Here is a 20,385-nt window from a genome sequence, read left to right on the forward strand (position 1 = left end):
GGGCTATCTGCTGAGCCTACCGAGGGGAATCGAACCGCTGATTGTAGCGTTGTAAATCCGTAGACATACCGCTGTACTAGCGGGGTGCAATGAAGATAGGTAGGTCTATCTTTCGAATACGCTGGAGTTATAGAGTTGTTTTTTTTCTTATTGTCAGTATATAAAGAAGATATACTCTTTTTTTTTATTCCTGAGCTTTACCACGTATTTTGCAGTATGAACCAATGGCTTAACCAACCCCGAAACTTTGAATGGGTCTGGAGTTACGATGTATGGGCAGGAGGTGTTCAAGCTCTTCATAGCAAGAGGAGTTAAAAACGATATGTATGACGTATATGGACAAAAAATCATCATTCAAACTATAAACCAGTGATCTGGATGCTAAATGGATGGGTCATAGCCCATTCAATCCCAACTGTGATTACGTCAGTGGCATGAATTGCCTCAGAGCCAGTAGATGACAACAAACAGACACATCCTTCTGAAGGATATACCAGTTATCTGAGAGTAAATGAAAAGATTTATCCTGAACAGAATGTGATTTCACAGTGGAGCGTTCTTTTGGTCAGTACGGTGTAGAACGGTATAGATACTTGCCTATTCACGTTGTACAGAGAAACTGGTCAGCTGATCGTTAAGTACGTTTGAATATGTTATGATTCAACTAAGGTTACTGATATTACTGTAAACCTGCACGCAAATATGGCGACTCATAGAAGTAATGGTTATTTGAGTTCCAAAGTAGGATTCATTCGTACATCCCGAACCCTGCTAGCGACTAGTATTGAAAGTTAAATAAACTTGACATCATCCCATTATTTTAGCAGCATTTTGTAAACTTATCAACTGAATAATACATACTTTTAACCTGTTAAACTTGACACGAACCGTACGAAATATTTTACTAACGTTTCAGTGACTGTGCAGTTCGGCAGCGTTACTGACGCTTATAACAAGCTAGTCTTGTCAAACATATTCCACTCAACATATGTAACGCACAAAAACGTAAGAAACAAGAACATGAAAATGAATTTTTATTGATATTGGAGTAGTGAAGATAAGTTTGTGATGGATATGCTGTTTATCACAAAAACAGAATAAAAGAAATATGCTGTCCATTAATTTCAACTGAATTTTTATTATTTACTGCTACATTTTTAATAAAATGGAACTTATTATAAGCTGTAATGCATTATTGTTATTGCTTTATTTTATGGGACACTAGTTAGTTTTAACATATTATTGAATAACATCAGTTTGTAAAGTTTGAGACAACAGCTGATAACTTTAAATATTTGTGAAATCTGTGTTTCTACGAGAAACAGAACATAGCCATTAGTTACGTTGTTTTCTGAGTGGGAGGAGCAAAATATATCACAGAAAAAAATCGTTGGCGAACTAACAATTTTGAAAATGTATTGAACTAATTAACAATCTGAGTCGCCCCTCCCAGTGGCTCAGCGGTATGCCTGCGGACTTACAACGCTAAAAAGCGGGTTTCGATACCCGTGGTGGGCAGAGCACAGATAGCCCATTATGTAGCTTTATGCTTAATTAAAACCAAAAAACAATAATCTGAGTCATTCCCAGTCTTCGATATTTTTCTTTCTAACCTTTACTTATCATTCGGTTTTCATATAAACCTTGTTGTTGCATTTTATTATTTTCCTCGTTTAATAATGAGGGTTGAGAAGCAGTGAAGCAACACCAACAAAATTGATATAAAATGTTGTAACCTTAATGCATTTGCAACTCAGTTTTAATTTGTTTTTTAAACTTGTTGCTTATATCATAACCAAACCTTCATAAAAACGCAAAACTGTATTGCTGTTATTTTGTACCTATGTTTGTACCTCCTATCAATTCATAAAGATACTTTATCAGCTGTATAACACACTTCTGTGGTTGTCAGTGTCATTCACATTTTATTTGTCTGGACCATGATAATTTAGCTTGGCAAATAATAATTTCTCGCCTTTTCATCCACGGTCAATCCAACTATTCGTTGGTAAAAGAGTAGCCCAAGAGTTGGCAGTGGGTGGTGATGACTAGCTGCCTTCCCTCTAGTCTTACACTGCTAAATTAGGGACGGCTAGCCCTCGTGTAGCTTTGCGAGAAATTCAAAAACAAAATAATAATTTATATTAGTTTCCTTTGTACTCGGACAAAAACTCAGTTGAAAGATTGAAAACTAATAACACGTATATTATACATTTATTCAAAATTAGAATTTCTCTCTTTTATATAAAAAGTTTAGATAAAAACACAACATGAGTTATAACGAGAAAATGAGATATGCTCAGAATATGTTTACACTCAAAAATAAAATAACTTAAAGCTTGTATATTCTACACAATAGAATGTGAGACATGTTTTATTTTATTTTAAAGATAGAGATAATTCTTAATATTTTTTGTGGACTCGTTAGTTTTATATATTTATTGAGAGTTACAATAATAGGGGATATGATTTTTTTACGCCATGTTTTAAAGCACATCATTTACGATTATAGCCAGAGAAAGCAGAAACTTGATAGCCGGTAGAACAGCATAAACAGCCAGAGAGTCACTCGTAAATGTACTCTTTTTATCTTCTGAGAGGCAGGCCTCTACAAGAGGGGTACACGTTTGATGGCGCAATCCACGAGATCGTCATCTAGTCTTCAACTGTAAAAGCTATCGAGTAAGTTAGTACAATAATTAGAATTTCAGGTTCATTGAATGTTGTAACGTCTTATGATAAATTCTGGTCTTATGTAACTTTGGGCTAAAATTTTTATTTCCTTTTCTAACTTGTATGAGCCTAACTTATGAGATTTGGTATCTAAATAAAAATCCTGTCCAGAACCGGTTAAATGACAGTTTTCTTTGGTTAACTGGAGAAAAAAACTTTTCCTTGTTTCTAGACTTAAAATCTTTCAAAAGTGTTATAAAAATATTTATTATAATTTGTACGCAAGAGCTCTAGTGAAAACCACTATGCACAGATCAGAAGCGCTGTTGAACCTTTTGGTAACTTCGAATAACAGTAGTGTGGTAAAACCAAGAAACAGAGCATTTTTCAGAGTACTCTTTTCCGCTAAACCATGGTGCTGGACAATCTTGAATTAAAATCAATATTATTGTTACATTGAGAGTTACCAGTCTTTTTTACAACAACATAAATTACGCGTGAATCTCCTCCAGACACTTTAAAGTATAAAATTCCATTCTGACGTATGAATCTCCAACAGACACTTTAAAGTATCAAATTCCATTATTACGTGTGATTATCCTACAGACACTTTAAAGTATCAAATTCCATTCTGATGTGTGAATCTCCTACAGACACTTTAAAGTATCAAATTCCATTTTTACATGTGAATCTCCTACAGACACTTTAAAGTATCAAATTCCATACTGACGTGTGAATCTCCTCCAGACACTTTAAAGTATCAAATTACATTCTTACGTGTGAATCTCCTACAAACACTTTAAAGTATAAAACTCCATTCTGACGTGTAAATCTCCTACAGACACTTTAAAATATCAAATTCCATTCTTACGTGTGAATCTCCTACAGACACTTTTAAAGTATTAAATTCCATTTTTACGTGTGAATCTCCTACAGACACTGTAAAGTATTAAATTCCATTTATACTTGTGAATCTCCTCCAGACACTTTAAAGTATCAAATTACATTCTTACGTGTGAATCTCCTACAGACACTTTAAAGTATAAAACTCCATTCTGACGTGTCCTACAGACACTTTAAAGTATCAAATTCCATTCTTACATGTGAATCTCCTACAGACACTTTTTAAAGTATTAAATTCCATTCTTATTCGCCATTTTATTAGTTGAATTTTAACTGAAAAATAAAGTATAATCAAAAGAAAGGAAAACGATGCTATAATTTATCTTCCAAACAAGAAATACCAAATTACAATATATTTTCTAAAGAAAATAAAAATTCAAACCAAGTGGAACTAGAACTCACTCTCACGTTTACTAATACAAATTGCCATATTCAGAGAAACCTATGAATTTTACTGTTACTACTAATAATTGGTGTTTCGCACGTAATTTAGACAATTACACATCATAGTGCATTAACTTAAAACTCGTACAGTGGTAAGTATACAGTTGGTGAGTTGATGTGAAAGGGCAAATGTATTTGCAAATGTTGTAAAGGGCAAATGTTGATGTACTAACTTTTTACTTCTAAACATGTCGGTTTTTATCATGTATTTTGATTGAGAAGCAAGCTTTAAATTGTTGTACAAAACTCCCATAATTTTACAGCATATAAATTATTTTTAAAGTAATGTAATGAACGTTCGTTTCATCAATTTTTATGGTGTAATACACATTTGTTTCATATATTAGATCAGATATTATAATACAACATCACATACGCGTTTATTGATTGATAGTCACACTGAAATTAACTAAAATAATTAATTCCCCATAGATAAATGCTGGTAAAATACACTTTGTCCAAGGAATTGGCACAGATATTGGACCTTTTACATCATCAGAGGCTTCAGCTTTGCAGATGTTTTTAATATATTTCTTCGAGAGCTTATACGCAAAGTTCTATGAACTGACAATTCGACTCGTAATCCGAGGGTTGCGGGTTCGAGTTCCCGTCACACTAAACATGCTCGCCCTTTCAGCTGTGGGGCGTTATAATGTTACGGTCAATCCCACTATTCGTCGGGAAAAGAGTAGCCAAGAGTTGACGGTGGGTGGTGATGACTAGTTGCCTTCTCTCTGGTCTTACGCTAGTAAATTAGGTACGGCTAGCGCAGATAGCCCTCGTGTAGCTTTGCACGAAATTTTAAAACAAACTTTTCTTTTGTTTTTTGGGCAATTTTGTTTCAATGTAATTATCATAGTTCAGCTAAATAACTTTCTACGTAAACAAAACTAGATATTTGGTCACTGGATATCAATTAGATTTTACATTCAGGTTGGTTACAACATGTTTTGTAAAAGACAAAATTAAAAATTTGTTAACCAGTGTAATTAGAACATAATTTTTGTTCCAATTCGCAAAATATCATAAACACTCGCATATTTATCTGAGTTTGTTTTGTTTTTTCTTACTGAGGTTAAACATTACTGGTAAGAATGGATTTTATTATGAACATATAATGTTATATTATACTAATATTTACTACCTGAACGATGTTGTTGTTTTCAATTAAGCACAAAGCTATACAATGGGGTATCTGTGCTCTGCCCACGACGGGTATCGAAACTCTGTTTTTAGCTTTGTAAATCCTCAGGCATGCCGTTGAGCCACTGGGGGGCACCTGAATGAACCTTAGTTGACACACGAGCTAAGCGTTCATGTCAAAGACTTCAAGTATTAGACAGAATTATTTCTAGTTTTGAACTTCTGGCTAGATGGAAAGCAAACTATGAGTACTATTTGCTACCTACAAGGCTATTCTTAACTGAGAGGCGATATCAAGTGTCACTTTATAACGTAATCACAGCTGAAAGTGCAAATAATGTCCTGCAGCTTATTGCAACCCCGATCTTTATAAGAGGAACTCGAAATTCTAATCATTAGATCACACCTGTTATTACAGAGACTAAATACGTTACTTTGAAACGATTCTGTAGCTTTACCACGTCGTTACACTGTATGTCACCACGTCCATTTACGCTCTTTCTGACTACTGTCCGTCTTGACCGGCAACATAGTTTCCACTACAAAAATCTCCGTCACAATGCTGTTATGTCGAAAGCATAACAATCCTTGCATAATCAGTTCTAGTATGTGAGTACGATTGCTTCCCCGTGTTTGTTTCAAAGATATCTGTAAGTGCTGCATCCAGCGACTTGATCGGTATGTCTTCGTATGGAATATCACGAGTAAATGTTTCATTCTACAGTTGTTTTATACATGTCAGCTGGAACAATGTGGAAACGCTAAATGAGTCACATGTACACAAAACGTTTCCACAGTATTCTCACCTCTTACAAGACACTACGTTTAGCTTGCTATCGCTGGTGTATGACTTTTTGCATGTCCATTTGCAGATGTTCCTAGCACCCCAAAGTGATCCATATTGGCAAACAGTGCCATTAAACACAAAGGATACCTTTATCTCGAAAATAATGAATCTCTGATTTTAATATCTTTATCATCTAAGTGCATGAATATTTAACGTCGAAACATGCTGTTACATACCCGTCCCAAAAGCGATATTTTTTTATATTTTGGTGGCAACACGCTATCTATAATATGTCAAATAATGATAAAATGTAGTTCTGATCCATACTGTTCCATTGCGACTTTACATAGCTGTTATTGTCACGCGACTTACTGGTTTATAGATTTAAATTTGTTTTAACATTACTTACTCAGCCCTCTATAGAATATTAAAAGCAGTTAATTTACAGTTAAGGCCCGGCATGGCCAAGTGCGTTATGGCGTGCACTTCGTAATCTGAGGGTCGCGGGTTCGCGCTCGCGTCGCGCCAAACATGCTCGCCCTCCCAGCCGTGGGGGCGTTATAATGTGACGGTATATACCACTATTCGTTGGTAGAAGAGTAGCCCAAGAGTTGGCGGTGAGTGGTGATTACTAGCTGCCTTCTCTCTAGTCTTACACTACTAAATTAGGGACGGCTCGGTGCAGTGGGCTAACAACCTACTCATTTTAAAAAACCTGTTGAAGAATCCGCAAGTGATTGCGGCCCTATGTTCCTTGATGGAATCGAGTGGTGAATGAATGAATGAATTTACAGTTAGGGTTTGTTTGTAGTGAAGTACAAAACTACACAAATGTTTATCTGCGATCTGCCCATCACGGATATCGAAATCTAGTTTCTAGCGTTTTAAGTCTATAGATATATCGGTGTGCCACTGGGAGGATACAATTAGCTTAAGTTCATGCATCATCAAACAAAGGTAGATACTATTTCATATATTTAGACAAGCTTATAAACGTCTCATAAGATTCGGCCGGCTTAGGAACTTTACGTTAGTCTTAAATTCATATGTTCAGCTAATGATGAAAAGTAATTTTTATAACAATAAACCAAAATAAAACAATCATATATGTTATACTAAATGGGATAACCATTATTATTAAAGTAGCAATAGAAAAATATTATCTTACTTAGGAAATATTGAAACACTAGCTACCTACTTAAGCTACTATCGTAGAAGAAAAGTGCGAACATCATATAGCATGTTTGTTCTTTTTATCTCTTCATATCCGTCTTGTAATCAAGGAAAACTTCTAAAGTCACTCCTACTCTCTCACACCAGAGGCTATTGACATCTGTATTTGACACATATTACTGCTTAAAATGTGCCAAATTTCCAGCACTAATTTCTAACCAAACTAACATCAAGAACTGAGATCTATGAAGGTACACAAATAAAAATATGAACTAATATCTAAAATGTATATGAAAAGTTACAGTATAACACAATATCCTAATTATAATTTGTAGTGTATGTAAAATTTTACTACTCTTTAAACGTCTCATGCAAGGAACACTTAAAGTTGGCTATAAGAAGTGATAAATTACCTTAAAATCCACTGTAACAGTCAAAAAGAAAGTACGGTAAACCTCTAAAAAGTATAAAGTTTTATGTAAATAATGTATTTAGAGATGAAATACACAACAGTCTTTAATATGACAAAGGCAGTAACCAAAATGTAATGTAACAAAAGTATCAGCATAATGTTACGCTATGCTATACAAGGAACTGTTATATAGCTAATATTAACTGTAATACTAACTTAAATTAACAGATGGTAGAAAAACCATCGTTAAATCTTAAGCTATACTAACTGAATAATGGGATTGACCATAACATTATAACGATGTTACGGCTGAAAAAGCGAGCATGTTCAGCAATGGAATTCAAACCAGTAACCCTCATAATGGGAGTTGAGAGCCATAAACACCAGGCCAAGCCAGGGATAATAACAACAGAAAAGTTGATCCGTTCAAAAATTTAAAAAAACAGTGAAGTAAGAGAAAATTATACTAATGGTATTTTAATGATGCAGAAGAGTACAATATAAACAACTACTTTCAAATAATTGTGGAAACCTTAAACATCTGGTTTCTAGAGTATAGCAAGTGCCGAAACAGGACTCACCCGTCTAGCTTTACTTTGGTATTTCACAGCCTTTTTTGTGTCTCTTTTAGCTGCATCAATGTAGTCCACTGACTGCTGCACATTGTATTCTATTCTGTCTATCATCTCTCCCTAGATTTGATTTGTTGAGTGACAACCAGACAGACAGATTTATATATAACAACAAAAATTGAACATGGTCTAACTAGTTACAACAAAACACTAATTATAGACAAAATATTTAAGAGTAATAAGACATTTTTGAATGGTGCAGAAGCGAGATAAGTTATGAATGATTGCAGCTTTTTACGTGTAATTGTTAACCTTTAAAAAAATCAGTTGAAATAAAATAATGTAAAACATGATAAGAAATCCGTATATTTACTATACAGAAAGTGCAAAAAAATGAAAGCAAAAACTAAGTACAATTTAAATAGTTACAGGGAAAAGAACTTTAGAAAAAACATGGTAAAATAGTAGTTTGATGTTTAAAAATTGGTTTAGTTTTATAACTTTTTTTATTTTAAATAACGTTCTAAACAGAGTCGCATCGTTTCAGTTGTCTCTGGACCAAAAAGTAAAATAAAAATAACCTAAATGTGCATGTTATAAAAGTTTATTTGAAACAATTGTAAAGATGTGTCATAGAATTGGATAGCAATTAAATAAATTATTGAATAGATTCAAAACAATAAAACTGAGATAATTCAAAAGCGAAACAGTTAGGCAGTAAAACAAGCAAGTTCACTATTTGAAAACTAATATAATATAATACGATTATAAGGTAAACACGACATTCATGTAAAGTTTGTGTTCAGCAATCGAACGAAAGGTTTGTTTGCTCAGAACATTGTTTATAATGCCTCTAATTAGCTGATGTATGTAATGTTCTTTTTTTTAACGGTGTTAACATTCTGAAAATAAAACTGTCTGTTGAGAGAATCACTATTTATAATCAACCGTGTGAGAGGCCCCCTCATCTGTACATAATAAACTTACAACACAAATTAAACATATTTCATAAAAACTATCGTCACTTCATTGTTATCATTCTGTATTGATCACCTACACTTTCTCGTATGATTTAGTTACACTATTTCTTTACATATTATTTGTTTTATGTATTTAAATGAAAATTATTTGTAAAACATGATTTGTATGTTAAATAACTATTAACGTAACTAATAAATATTTAAACACCGAAACAGTAGTTTAAGTAAAATGTTTTCATTTTTACATTAAAGATCAAAGCATGAGGTGAGTGAATAAAACAAAAGCTGGGATCTGGGTGTTCTTGTGGAACATTCCTACACCATTGGTCTTCAGTAGCTTAGTAGTAATTCTGCAGGCTTACGACGTTAAAATTCAAATTTCGATACTCATGGATAGCATAGATAGCTATTCGAGCATAGATAGCCCATTGTGTAGCTTTATACTTAACAACAAAAAAATACAACCTACACCATTAGTTTATATACAATTTTTATTGTTTTCATTCTCGTACATTCTTTTTTGTGAAATATTTTATGTGTATTTTAAATTAGTACTAATAGCACTAATAAATTACTAGGTTGCTTATAGTGTTGATATTCAGGTTTGAATCGCATTGACATACACAATACAGATATTATATTGTGCGTTTTTGCGCTAAAAACAATAAATATCTGAATAAACAAGTAACAATAAAACTTATATAGGAGGGTAGTAGGTACAGTAAAACTTTTCTACCTATTAACTGTGGATAACAATACAGAGTAACCAAGGTTTACGAAACGTATATTAACTGTGTGGTTGATGTTACGGTTGGTTGGGTATATAAAATTCATATAACAGCTGTTTGTAACTTGCTAATAATAGTTAATTCGGATATTGCGTGTGTTGTTGCTCTATTTTAGTGGCATTTATATTAATTTGTGAGCTGAATAGTCGTCAATGTTATAACATATTTCATACCAACGATTAATCACAATATTATTTTTAGAATTAACTAATACCATAAAATTTAAGGTTTGTTTTTATTTTTAAAATATGTTCAGTAATTTTCAAATGGAATGTGTATTGTAATTTATCATGAGTTTCCCAATACTTAAACAAATAAAAGACGTTGTGGTTATTCAAGAACACAGTGAATATTTTTCCATTTTAATTTGAAACCTATTAGAAAGTAGTTCCTGTTGGATTTGATTTTACTGTCTTAATAAAATGGTATTAAACCTGTAACTGTACATGTAAGCGATACATATAAAGTCAACAAAGTACGCTGGTGACATGACAGTGTGACATTTAGTGTTACAATAAAGAATTTTTTTTTATTGTAGAAACATAAAAGTGTGCATACTGGATGGTATGATGTTATGTGGAGGTTTAAATTTCCTGTGACGTGGGAAAAGGATATAAAAATCCGATATTATTATTTCATCAACTTCACTAAATGTAACTGAAAATTCTAAGATACTTCAATGAAAGATGATTTTTACCTGACTCTCTACCAACATTGCCATATCCATAAACATATCATGCAGCTCCCGGATGCTTTTTTCTAGTTTTACGATATCAGCATGACGAGCTTCAATGTCCTCTAGAGTCTGTTTAGCTTTCTGAGTTTCAATTACAATCTACACATAAAAGTGAAAGACAAGTTGACCATAAGCAAGAGTTGTTTTGTAATTAATCACGAAATATTTATAGATAGCTAATCTATGGTTAAAAAGGAAACATGAACTTGTCTCTAAATTGCTTTAAGAATTATATTTTTTATATTGAGTTCCATATGATTTGATTTGATTTTTATGTCCATATTAATTCTTTTCTGAATTAAAATACTTTAATGAAATAAAGTTTGTTTTACTTTAGAGTTTACTCACTAGGTGCGCATATTTTTACCTTAATTTCAAAATACGTGCATGTTTTTACTAAATAGATAGGATTAAACAAATCTACTGAAGAATAAAAAATTTTAGTAAGCTTATGTTTTATCACTGTTAAAACAATTTTATAAATTTTTTCCATAAATTAAAAGTTCAATATCTTGATAAAATAAATATTTTTTATAAGAGTTGAATTTATATACGTGTTTAATTATTAAACATATTAATTACAAGAAATCATTAGTTGTCGATCATTTAATAAAAGAAACTACCCCCTGTGTGAAAGTTGCTGGATTGTCACTTTCTAACATTTCTTCCAACTCATCATCAGTGGTGGCTCGGCCAGCTGGTGTGAAAAGTAAACAAAAACATCTATCCGACATTTAAATTAATTTTTCATTTGAAAATGTAGCTAAATAAAAAAAACTTTATATATCTACAGTGACAATGTGGTTTTTCCTTAAGGTCCCTTAAGGTTAGTATTATAACTGTTTTTTTTTTCAGACACATTTCAATTTTTATTAATTTATATATATTTTAATGTAAGTCATCTCAGAATTTACAGAACAAAAAAGACACTTGGAAACACTTCTTCCTACAGTTTTCTATTTTTTCCAAGTTACCATCTACATCTAATTTTGAAACCGTTTACCAGCTATTACTTGAGATAATAACTCCATGATTAATTTAATCCTTCTATAAAATTTGTCAAACATATTCGTGATTTCGCAAGAATTTCTCATTTAGGTCTACTTGACGTTTGAACTGCGTTTCTTAAATAAATTAGGCTTAGCATGGCCTGTTGGAGTACTGTAGATCGTGGATTTGAATGCCACTGTCGAGCATATTCGCCCTATCAGCAGTGGGGGCTTTGTAACCTAACGTTCAATCCCATTTTCCATTAGTGAAAAGTAGTACAGGAGTTGGCGGTGGGTAGTTTTGACCGGCTGCCTTTTTTTAGTCTATCACTTCAAAGTTAGAAACGGCTAGCTCATTTAGTCTTAAAATAGTTTTTGTGCGAAATTCACCAAATGAAATAAACCATTCAGTTTTCAGTAACGTCTCAGATTGTTACTTGTTGTACTGTAATGTCCAACTACTCATTATGTAAGATTGACCTTACCACCAAGAATGTCGTTTTGTTGAATTCCTTTTATAACATTTAGAGTTTCTATTAGTATCAATACAGCACAAACAATAATTATAAAAACACATACAGTTTTAATATTTTTTGAAAATATTTTAAACAAAATAAAAGAATTTAAAATTCTGAATCGTCTCAATTATCTTAATTCTACTTTTAACTTAAGTAATTTATAAAAACTTCAGAGACAATTGTATTATGCATATTTTGAAAAATACTTAAGAGCAAACGATGATTTGTAAGAATTTAAAAAATACCTGAATGATTGATATGCTACAGTTTGATTTGCAACTATCAAACTAAAAACCTTACATTTTTGTAGAATCACAAGAAAAAATACTTACTTATTTCTAATTGTCGTTGAATCCTATCCTTACACCTGTCTCGATAATCAGTCTGGGTTTTATTGTAGTCTGTCATTATCTCTACGAACTTTCTAGATAATGCAGTATGCTGTGTTGTACAAAAAAGTGCAATATAAATTTTCTAAAGGTTTCTGAAATAAGCTTGCGTTAACGTGTTTTTAAGTTTAAAACTTACGAACACTTCAGGAAAAATAAAACAGAGAATTCAAATCATTTTTGGCTGGAGTAATATCTGAGCTATCAGAGAATGACATTAATACAGCTACAAGTCTTATTCCGAGATATATGTTATTGTACATCCAAGATTTGCCTCATGAACGGTAGATATAAACAGCATTTCAACACATTCTTCGTATGGTGTGCATCAGTCTGTCCACTGTATCAAGCTAAAAGCCTTCTTGTAAGCCAAGTATGAGTGAAATGCCATTGTAATGTATTTGCACTAAAAACTCGTGTTGGGCTAGTAAGAAGCGACGTAACTTTTATTGTGACGTAATATCACGTCATATTTTACAGCACGGTTTATTTATTTTTAATTTTTCAATCTGACTAAAGTGTATTTTATAGAATTCTTATACTGAGCGTGGATATTAGTTATCAGTTTCAACAATATAGCAAACGTTCTTGTAATTGTGCAGCACGTCGAAGTTGAAGAAACAATAATACTTTTTGTTTTTTACAATAGTAATTAGAATCGATCCTTAAATTCAATAGTGGTTTCAACAATTCTTTAGAACTAAAAAAACCTAACTGCTCATCACCTTAGGGGCCTTAATAATTTATGGTTTTCAATAACAAATAGTATAAACTTATCAAAACATAATGCCAAGGTGGCCGCCTTTAGTTCAGCGTATTAAGATAGCTGGACCCATGTCAGCCAAAAAAGTATATCTGAAACCTCACTTATGTGCATTTCAAGAAATGCAGTAACGTATCGGTAAGTCTGAGGGCTTACCCGCGCTGGGCAAGGCATGGATAGCCCATTGACTAGAGTACCGATTACGGAACTGCGGGTGAAATTCTACTGTTCAGACTGACAAGAATAGCCCAAAACGTTTCGTAGTGGACGCTCTTGTCCAGCTGTCTTTCCTCTAGTTTACGTAATCTGAGAGTCGCAGGTTCGAATTCCCATCGCACCAAACATGCTCGCTCTTTCAGCCGTGGGGGCGTTATAATGTAACAGTCAATCCCACTATTCGTTGGTAAAAGAGTAGCCCAAGAGTTGGCGGTGGGTGGAGATGACCAGCTGCCTTCCCTCTAATCTTACACTGCAAGATTAGGGACGGCTAGCGCAGATAGCCCTCGTGTAGCTCCGCGCGAAATTAAAAACAAACAAACTTTTAGTTTATCAGATGAAAATTATGAATAGTTAGCAAAGATATCTAGCGAGAAGTTTTGCATAAATCTCCGAAATAAAAATGAGGAAAAATAGCAACTTGCCTGTTTAAAATATTATCTAGAACAAACTTTGATCTTGAAATACTGATAAGTAAAATTTATCATAGTTTTGGATTGATGAGTTATCAAATAGTAATATATATATATATATATTAAGGGTGGAAACCTCTCTTACGATTTCAATAAAAACTGTCCCCTGCTATCTAAGGATTTACAACGCTAAAATCAAGGGTTCGATTTCCCTCAATCCATACAGAAGATAGCCCGATGTGACTTTGCTATAAGAAAACAAACACACATAATAAAAGTATATTTCAGAAAAATATTTTAAAATAATTTTTATTATAAATAGATAGTGGGACTTCTAATCACTAAGACTTCGTACGTTCACATTAAAACTATGACGAAAAACCTTATTCTGTTTTAATGAAGACAATAAATTTGTTACCGTCGTAAGTGTTACCTGAGTTTTTCGTATTCTAAGATCAGCTGGAGAGCTTGTGTCTGCTTGTTCATCTTGTTCAATATTATGTTCCATCACTAAAAAAGTAAATAGCAGTTTATTAGCTGATGTAAACGTTAAAAATGAGTTTTTTCTAATTAGAGGACCCTGATATATAGAAAATCAAACTTTTATCCATATGTTAAAACACTATGCTAAAAATAAAATATGTTAACACTGGAACCACATTTATAATTTTCAATCAGTCCTTATACTTAGCATCTACAATATTAGGGTTCTGTACTTTAATATTTTTACTGGAATTACTATACTCCAGTAACGTATTGTCAAAGTGCATTACACCTATTGTTTGACGTAATCTATCTGTTTATTTAGAGGTACGTACGCTCAACAAAATATATTCTAAATTAAACGCCTCTTCAGCATAGCTACTATTAGAAGCTCTATTTGTTAATATATTTTTTTACTGGGCATAGTACGTTTCGTTACTGAAATTGTTTGACAAGCAACGTAGGCCCTATAATTATTAGTTGTGCTTTAAATATATATGCTAGGCTTCAGTTTTAAACGTTGCACATACTGTAGACATAAAATAGAAGTTGAGTAAAATGTCACTTATTACTTAAACTCAAGTTCACAATAACAGTAACTCCTGTTCTTAGAGAAGATCGCGTCAATGTTATAATTGTTAACTTGTATTGGTATGTTTTATCTTCGAGGAAAAAAGGCAGATATTACAAAAGGTTTAGCTCAATCATATTCAATACGATCATTACGCTTTTAATTACAGTACAGTAACACAGTTTAAATTTACTGTTTAAAAGTGTTTATCTTATATTCATAAGAGATTACTAGCTAAAACTAATTAATAACAATGATATTTCTGTATTTCTAGATTAATCTAGTCTGCTGTATACTATTATCGAAAAACTGTTACAGTAAAAATAATGAAAAAGTATCTATTTCATTGCACAAACAAACTATTGTTAATATTTCAAAGTGATCCAATTTATAACTTATGTGTTGGTATAATCATGTCAGAAGAATACTGTAGTAAGAGAACTTACTTTTTAACTTGGTACGGGATTTATTGGCTGTTTTCTTGATGTCAGTCATTAAATCTTCCAACTCCTGCTTTACCTCTTTAGAACGTTGAAAATAATAATTGTATCATGTTACACTTATAGCATTATGAACGTAATAAACAGAGCTATATTTTTAAAGAAATCTTTATTACACGTCATATTAAGGATTTCAAAGCTTTAGTATACTTAATCTATAGATCTGATTAGTTTGTTTTGAATTTCGCGCAATTCTACATGGAGGCTATCTACGCTAGCCGTCCCTAATTTAGTAGTGTGAAAATAAAGGGAAGGCACCTAGTCATCACCACCCACCGTCAACTCTTGGGTTACTCTTTTATCAATGAATAATGGGATTGGTCGTCACATTATACAACCCCCATGGCTGAAAGGGTAAAAATGTTTGGTATTACGGAGATTCGAACCCGCGATCCTTAGATTAGGAGACGATCGCCCCTAACTACCTGGCCATACCGGACCTAGAAAGTAAGGAGCTACAAACTAAAATCTTTAATACGAATTAACTAAATTTACCTTGATAAAAAAACACCAACAAACAAATGATTAAAATAAGGGCACAAGGGACGTTATAATCTTCGTAATTCTTTTGAGGAGTCCACAAAACGGTAATTTTCGTAGCATATAGTTTCACAGTAGCTTAGTTAGTACGGAAGGTTTACTCTAAAAAATCGAGTTTCGTTGCATGCGACAATTAAAGCGTAGATAGACCATTTAATAATTTTGCACCTAACAACAAACAAACAACCTTCAGCATATATTTTCGTAGTTCAAAGCAAAATATAAATAGCAATTATTCTATCCGAAGGCTACGATAGAATCTTGTAAATAAAGTATTTTTTTTCTGCTGTTGTTTGCAATTAAGCGCAAAGTTACACAGAGCCATCTGTGCTTTGCCCACTACAGGTATCGAAAACCCGGTTTCTAGCGATATAAGTCCGCCGACATACCGCTGTGCCATTGAGGAAGAGCATTTTGAATACGTAAAATTATTATTAAATGTTTACGATAATGTGAATTGGTTTGGTAATCTCGTAAATTTACGAACTTGTGTCACTTCTGTGATTTTTATGCCAATTTTTCTGTCCAATTGTAACACATAAGTACCCAAATTTTCAACTTGTACACTTTGAATTAATTAAATTCGTTATTGTTTATGTTTTTGAATTGGCATAAAAAATATTGAAATGTAGTTTTGCAACAAAAATAATATAGTACGTTTTCGGACTCAATTATTTTGAATATTCTCAACTCTAAAATAAATAAAACCGTAAATCAAAACAAACCTCATATTTGTTCATTGTAAATAGTTGTTTGAAAAATTATTAAAGGTTATGAATTCTAAACTCAAAGGTCTTCTAGTTTTAACAGTTTAGTAACCCTGAAAAATTTAAGTGAGATGATAAGGTCATTCATAATTTTAATATTTTAGCCTAATGATGCACAGTGAGCCTTCTTCCACCTGGGTGTGGCAGAAAATGTGAATACCCTTCGCAAAGTCCCCTTTATAGACTTCAACTCATTCCTGACCTAGGCCCGGCATGGACAGGTGAGTTAAGGCGTTCGACTGGTCATTTGAGGGTCACGAGTTCGAATCCCTGTCAGAACAAACATGCTCGCCCTTTCAGTCGTGGAGGCGTTATAATGTGACGGTCAACCCCACTATTTGTTGGTAAAAGAGTACCCCAAGAGAAGTTGGCGGTGGGTGATAATGACTAGCTGCCTTCCCTCTTGCCTTACATTGCTACATTAGGGATGGTTAGTGCAGATAGCTCCTCCTTGTAGCTTTGCACAAAATTCAAAACAAACCAAAACTATTCCTCACCTCTCGTGAACAAGTATGTTTACTGGCTTTTATACGTCACTTCATGCTCTGTAGGATAATTACAGTTTTGTGGTGAATCCAAATATAGTTTCACTGCTGTGACTAAATCTCTGGAAATACAAGCTTTGGGAATTTGGTGTAGAGAAATAATAGAAAAAATCTGCAAAGGTCAAAACTGAAACCGTACAGGATTCAAACCTGCGATGCTGCTTGCAGCACAGATATTCTTGGCAAATAATCCATCAGATCTGAATACCCTATTCCTCAGTTCTCCCATCATAGTAAAAATGGAATCTGTAATAAATTCTGCCTCGTGTTTCCTACGGTGAAGTGAAATAGTCGATTTATATTTATGAATTATCTCTTAACGTTTCTGTGTTTATAATTACTAAAAGATGCCAGTGATATTTTAACATGTACTATTTAATAACTTCCCATTACAGATTCTATTTAACATGCAACACAAAAGACACATTATTCATGCGTATATCCATTTTAACTCCATTTGTATTCAGTTTGTCCTAGTTTCTTTATTCATCTGTCAAAAAGACTGATATCATACACGAGTGCTGTTGGTGCCATTCACATTATACGGTCAAGGAGATTAAGAAGTTTTCAAAAATAGACAAAGAGACTGGCAGATAGTAAAGATACCGTTTGTGTTTTACAGTCTTTATAAAACGAGAAAGTGAAAAGTCGTAAATTTTTAAAAGGTAAAAAATTCACGGAGAAACTTTAGAAATTAATTTAATGACATGCTTTATCGGTTAGTTTTTTTTATCGTATTATACCAGATAACGATTTGTAATCTAAGAAGTATAAGAAAGTTAATCATGTGGGTTCCTTGATTTCTTTTTCTTACCTATATAGGTTTACCAAAATAGCCATACCAAAAAATATTACGTTTCTTTATTATGAAAAAAAAATAGTGTAAACCTATATCTCCGTGATTCATTTAACTATTTGCTAATGCTGGTTACAACCGATGGCTCTCGTTTTTAATGTTTTTTTAAATTTTATTTATTTTATTTGTTGCTCCAAGGCCTTCCTCGGTCTCATGAAATACATCAAAGAAACCGGAGAACTAGCATCAGACTATGAGACTAAAACTGTTGATTAAATTAAGATGAGTGCGTGTGATGTGGGAAGCATGTCCTCCGTGAACCATCTAACATACACGTGCCATGCACTTTACAAAACCAGACATTTCCGTGTTAGAAAGATTTGATTTTATCATAGATCAAATTATCAATTTAAGATTTTGTTGATATTTAATAATTAACGCCCCCCCAGTGGCACAGTGGTATATCTACGGACTTACACACTAAAAACCGGGTTTCGATACCCGTGGTGGACAGAGCACAGATAGCCCATTGTGTAGCTTTGTGCTTAATTCAAAAAAAAACAAAAAACAAATAATTAATTATTGTGCGATTTTTATTACAGATTAACTATTTTATAACCACATCAGTACAGGATGAATTAGTTACTCAAGTTGCTAAAAATGGTAGGTATGGAATTATCATTTTTCTATCGTTGTCCCAACCTATAGAGGCTCAACGGTAAGCTTGAGGGCTGATAACTCCTTCAACAGCGTTTGATATCTGCGGTAGGTTTCTTTGTTTGTTTAACTTCGCGCAAAGCTACTCTTCGGTTATCTGCGTTAGTCGTCCCTAATTTAAAGAGTGAACTTAGAGGGAAAGTAACTAGTCAATATCATCCATCTTCAACTCTTGAGCTACTTTTTACCAACGAAAAAGTGGGTTGACCATCACATTAAAATCTTTCATGTCCAAATGGGCTAGTATGTTCAGTAACATAATTCGAATTCTCGACCCGTAGCTTGCGGATCGAGTGACCTAACCACCAGACCATGCCAGCCCCAACCGCTTTTTGTGCATAGCACAAATACCCTTTGTGCGCATTTATGTTCAACACAGACAATGCTATTATTATATCGATGATCCACTGACCACTGAAGTTATCGAAATAAACAACTACTGCGACAGTAATCTTACACAATTTATTTTTCCCATGTAGATGACGCATTAGTTTCAAAATTTTTGGGAAGAAAAAACAGTAAACTCGGAATTAAACAGTTATGTTATCACGCATTATATTTTGGAAGAAAAACTATGAGTGTAGCTATAATCAATCATAACTATCTTAATATAAAACTAGGAGTGTAGCTATAATCAATCATAACTATCTTAATATAAAACTAGGAGTGTAGCTATAATCAATCATAACTATCTTAATATAAAACTAGGAGTGTAGCTATAATCAATTATAACTATCTTAATATAAAACTAGGAGTGTAGCTATAATCAATTATAACTATCTTAATATAAAACTAGGAGTGTAGCTATAATCAATCATAACTATCTTAATATAAAACTAGGAGTGTAGCTATAATCAATCATAACTATCTTAATATAAAACTAGGAGTGTAGCTATAATCAATCATAACTATCTTAATATAAAACTAGGAGTGTAGCTATAATCAATCATAACTGTCTTAATATAAAACTAGAAGTGTAGCTATAATCAATCATAACTATCTTAATATAAAACTAGGAGTGTAGCTATAATCAATTATAAGTATCTTAATATAAAACTAGGAGTGTAGCTATAATCAATTATAACTATCTTAATATAAAACTAGGAGTGTAGCTATAATTAATTATAACTATATATAAATAGGGTTATATATTTACGTTTTTTCTCTCATTTGTCATACGTACTTCTTCAGTTTGTACTGAAGGGTATTAATTACAAAAATTGGTTTGATGTGAGCATCAGGTAATAAAACAGTGAATAGCTTATGTATATCAGAACGGCTGGTATGAGTATTAACACTTTTATTGATAAACAGAGAACAACGTTTCGACCTCCCTAGGTCATCTTCACGTTATCACTAAAGGTGTTAATACTCATACCAGCCGTTCTGAGATACATGTTTATTTCAAGTGGGTTTCTCGTCATCAAGAATGAAGAGTTTAAATCTGAACTCCACCCGCTCCCATCACTTCTGGAGTAAGAAAGAAAGATATCTGTAATTTGGTAATTTAATCAATAACGATTTTCAAATTAACATTTATACAAAGTATTAAAGCTTCAATTTTCAA

General features: G+C 32.8%; 1 protein-coding gene across 1 annotated transcript in view; it reads right to left on the reverse strand.

The window, feature by feature from the left end:
• Positions 1 to 20,385, reverse strand: part of LOC143237807 (syntaxin-like) — a 104,203-nt gene that overhangs the window by 11,121 nt on the left and 72,697 nt on the right. Inside the window, exons 5-10 of the mRNA XM_076477419.1 lie at positions 15,400 to 15,474; positions 14,333 to 14,409; positions 12,451 to 12,559; positions 11,235 to 11,308; positions 10,573 to 10,710; positions 8,117 to 8,227 (exon numbers count right to left, since the gene is read on the reverse strand). Coding sequence (XP_076333534.1) covers positions 8,117 to 8,227; positions 10,573 to 10,710; positions 11,235 to 11,308; positions 12,451 to 12,559; positions 14,333 to 14,409; positions 15,400 to 15,474 — 584 coding nt within the window. The remainder of the gene's footprint in view (positions 1 to 8,116; positions 8,228 to 10,572; positions 10,711 to 11,234; positions 11,309 to 12,450; positions 12,560 to 14,332; positions 14,410 to 15,399; positions 15,475 to 20,385) is intronic.

Source organism: Tachypleus tridentatus, chromosome 13 (genome assembly GCF_004210375.1).
Source record: "Tachypleus tridentatus isolate NWPU-2018 chromosome 13, ASM421037v1, whole genome shotgun sequence".
Lineage (NCBI taxonomy): Eukaryota > Metazoa > Arthropoda > Merostomata > Xiphosura > Limulidae > Tachypleus > Tachypleus tridentatus.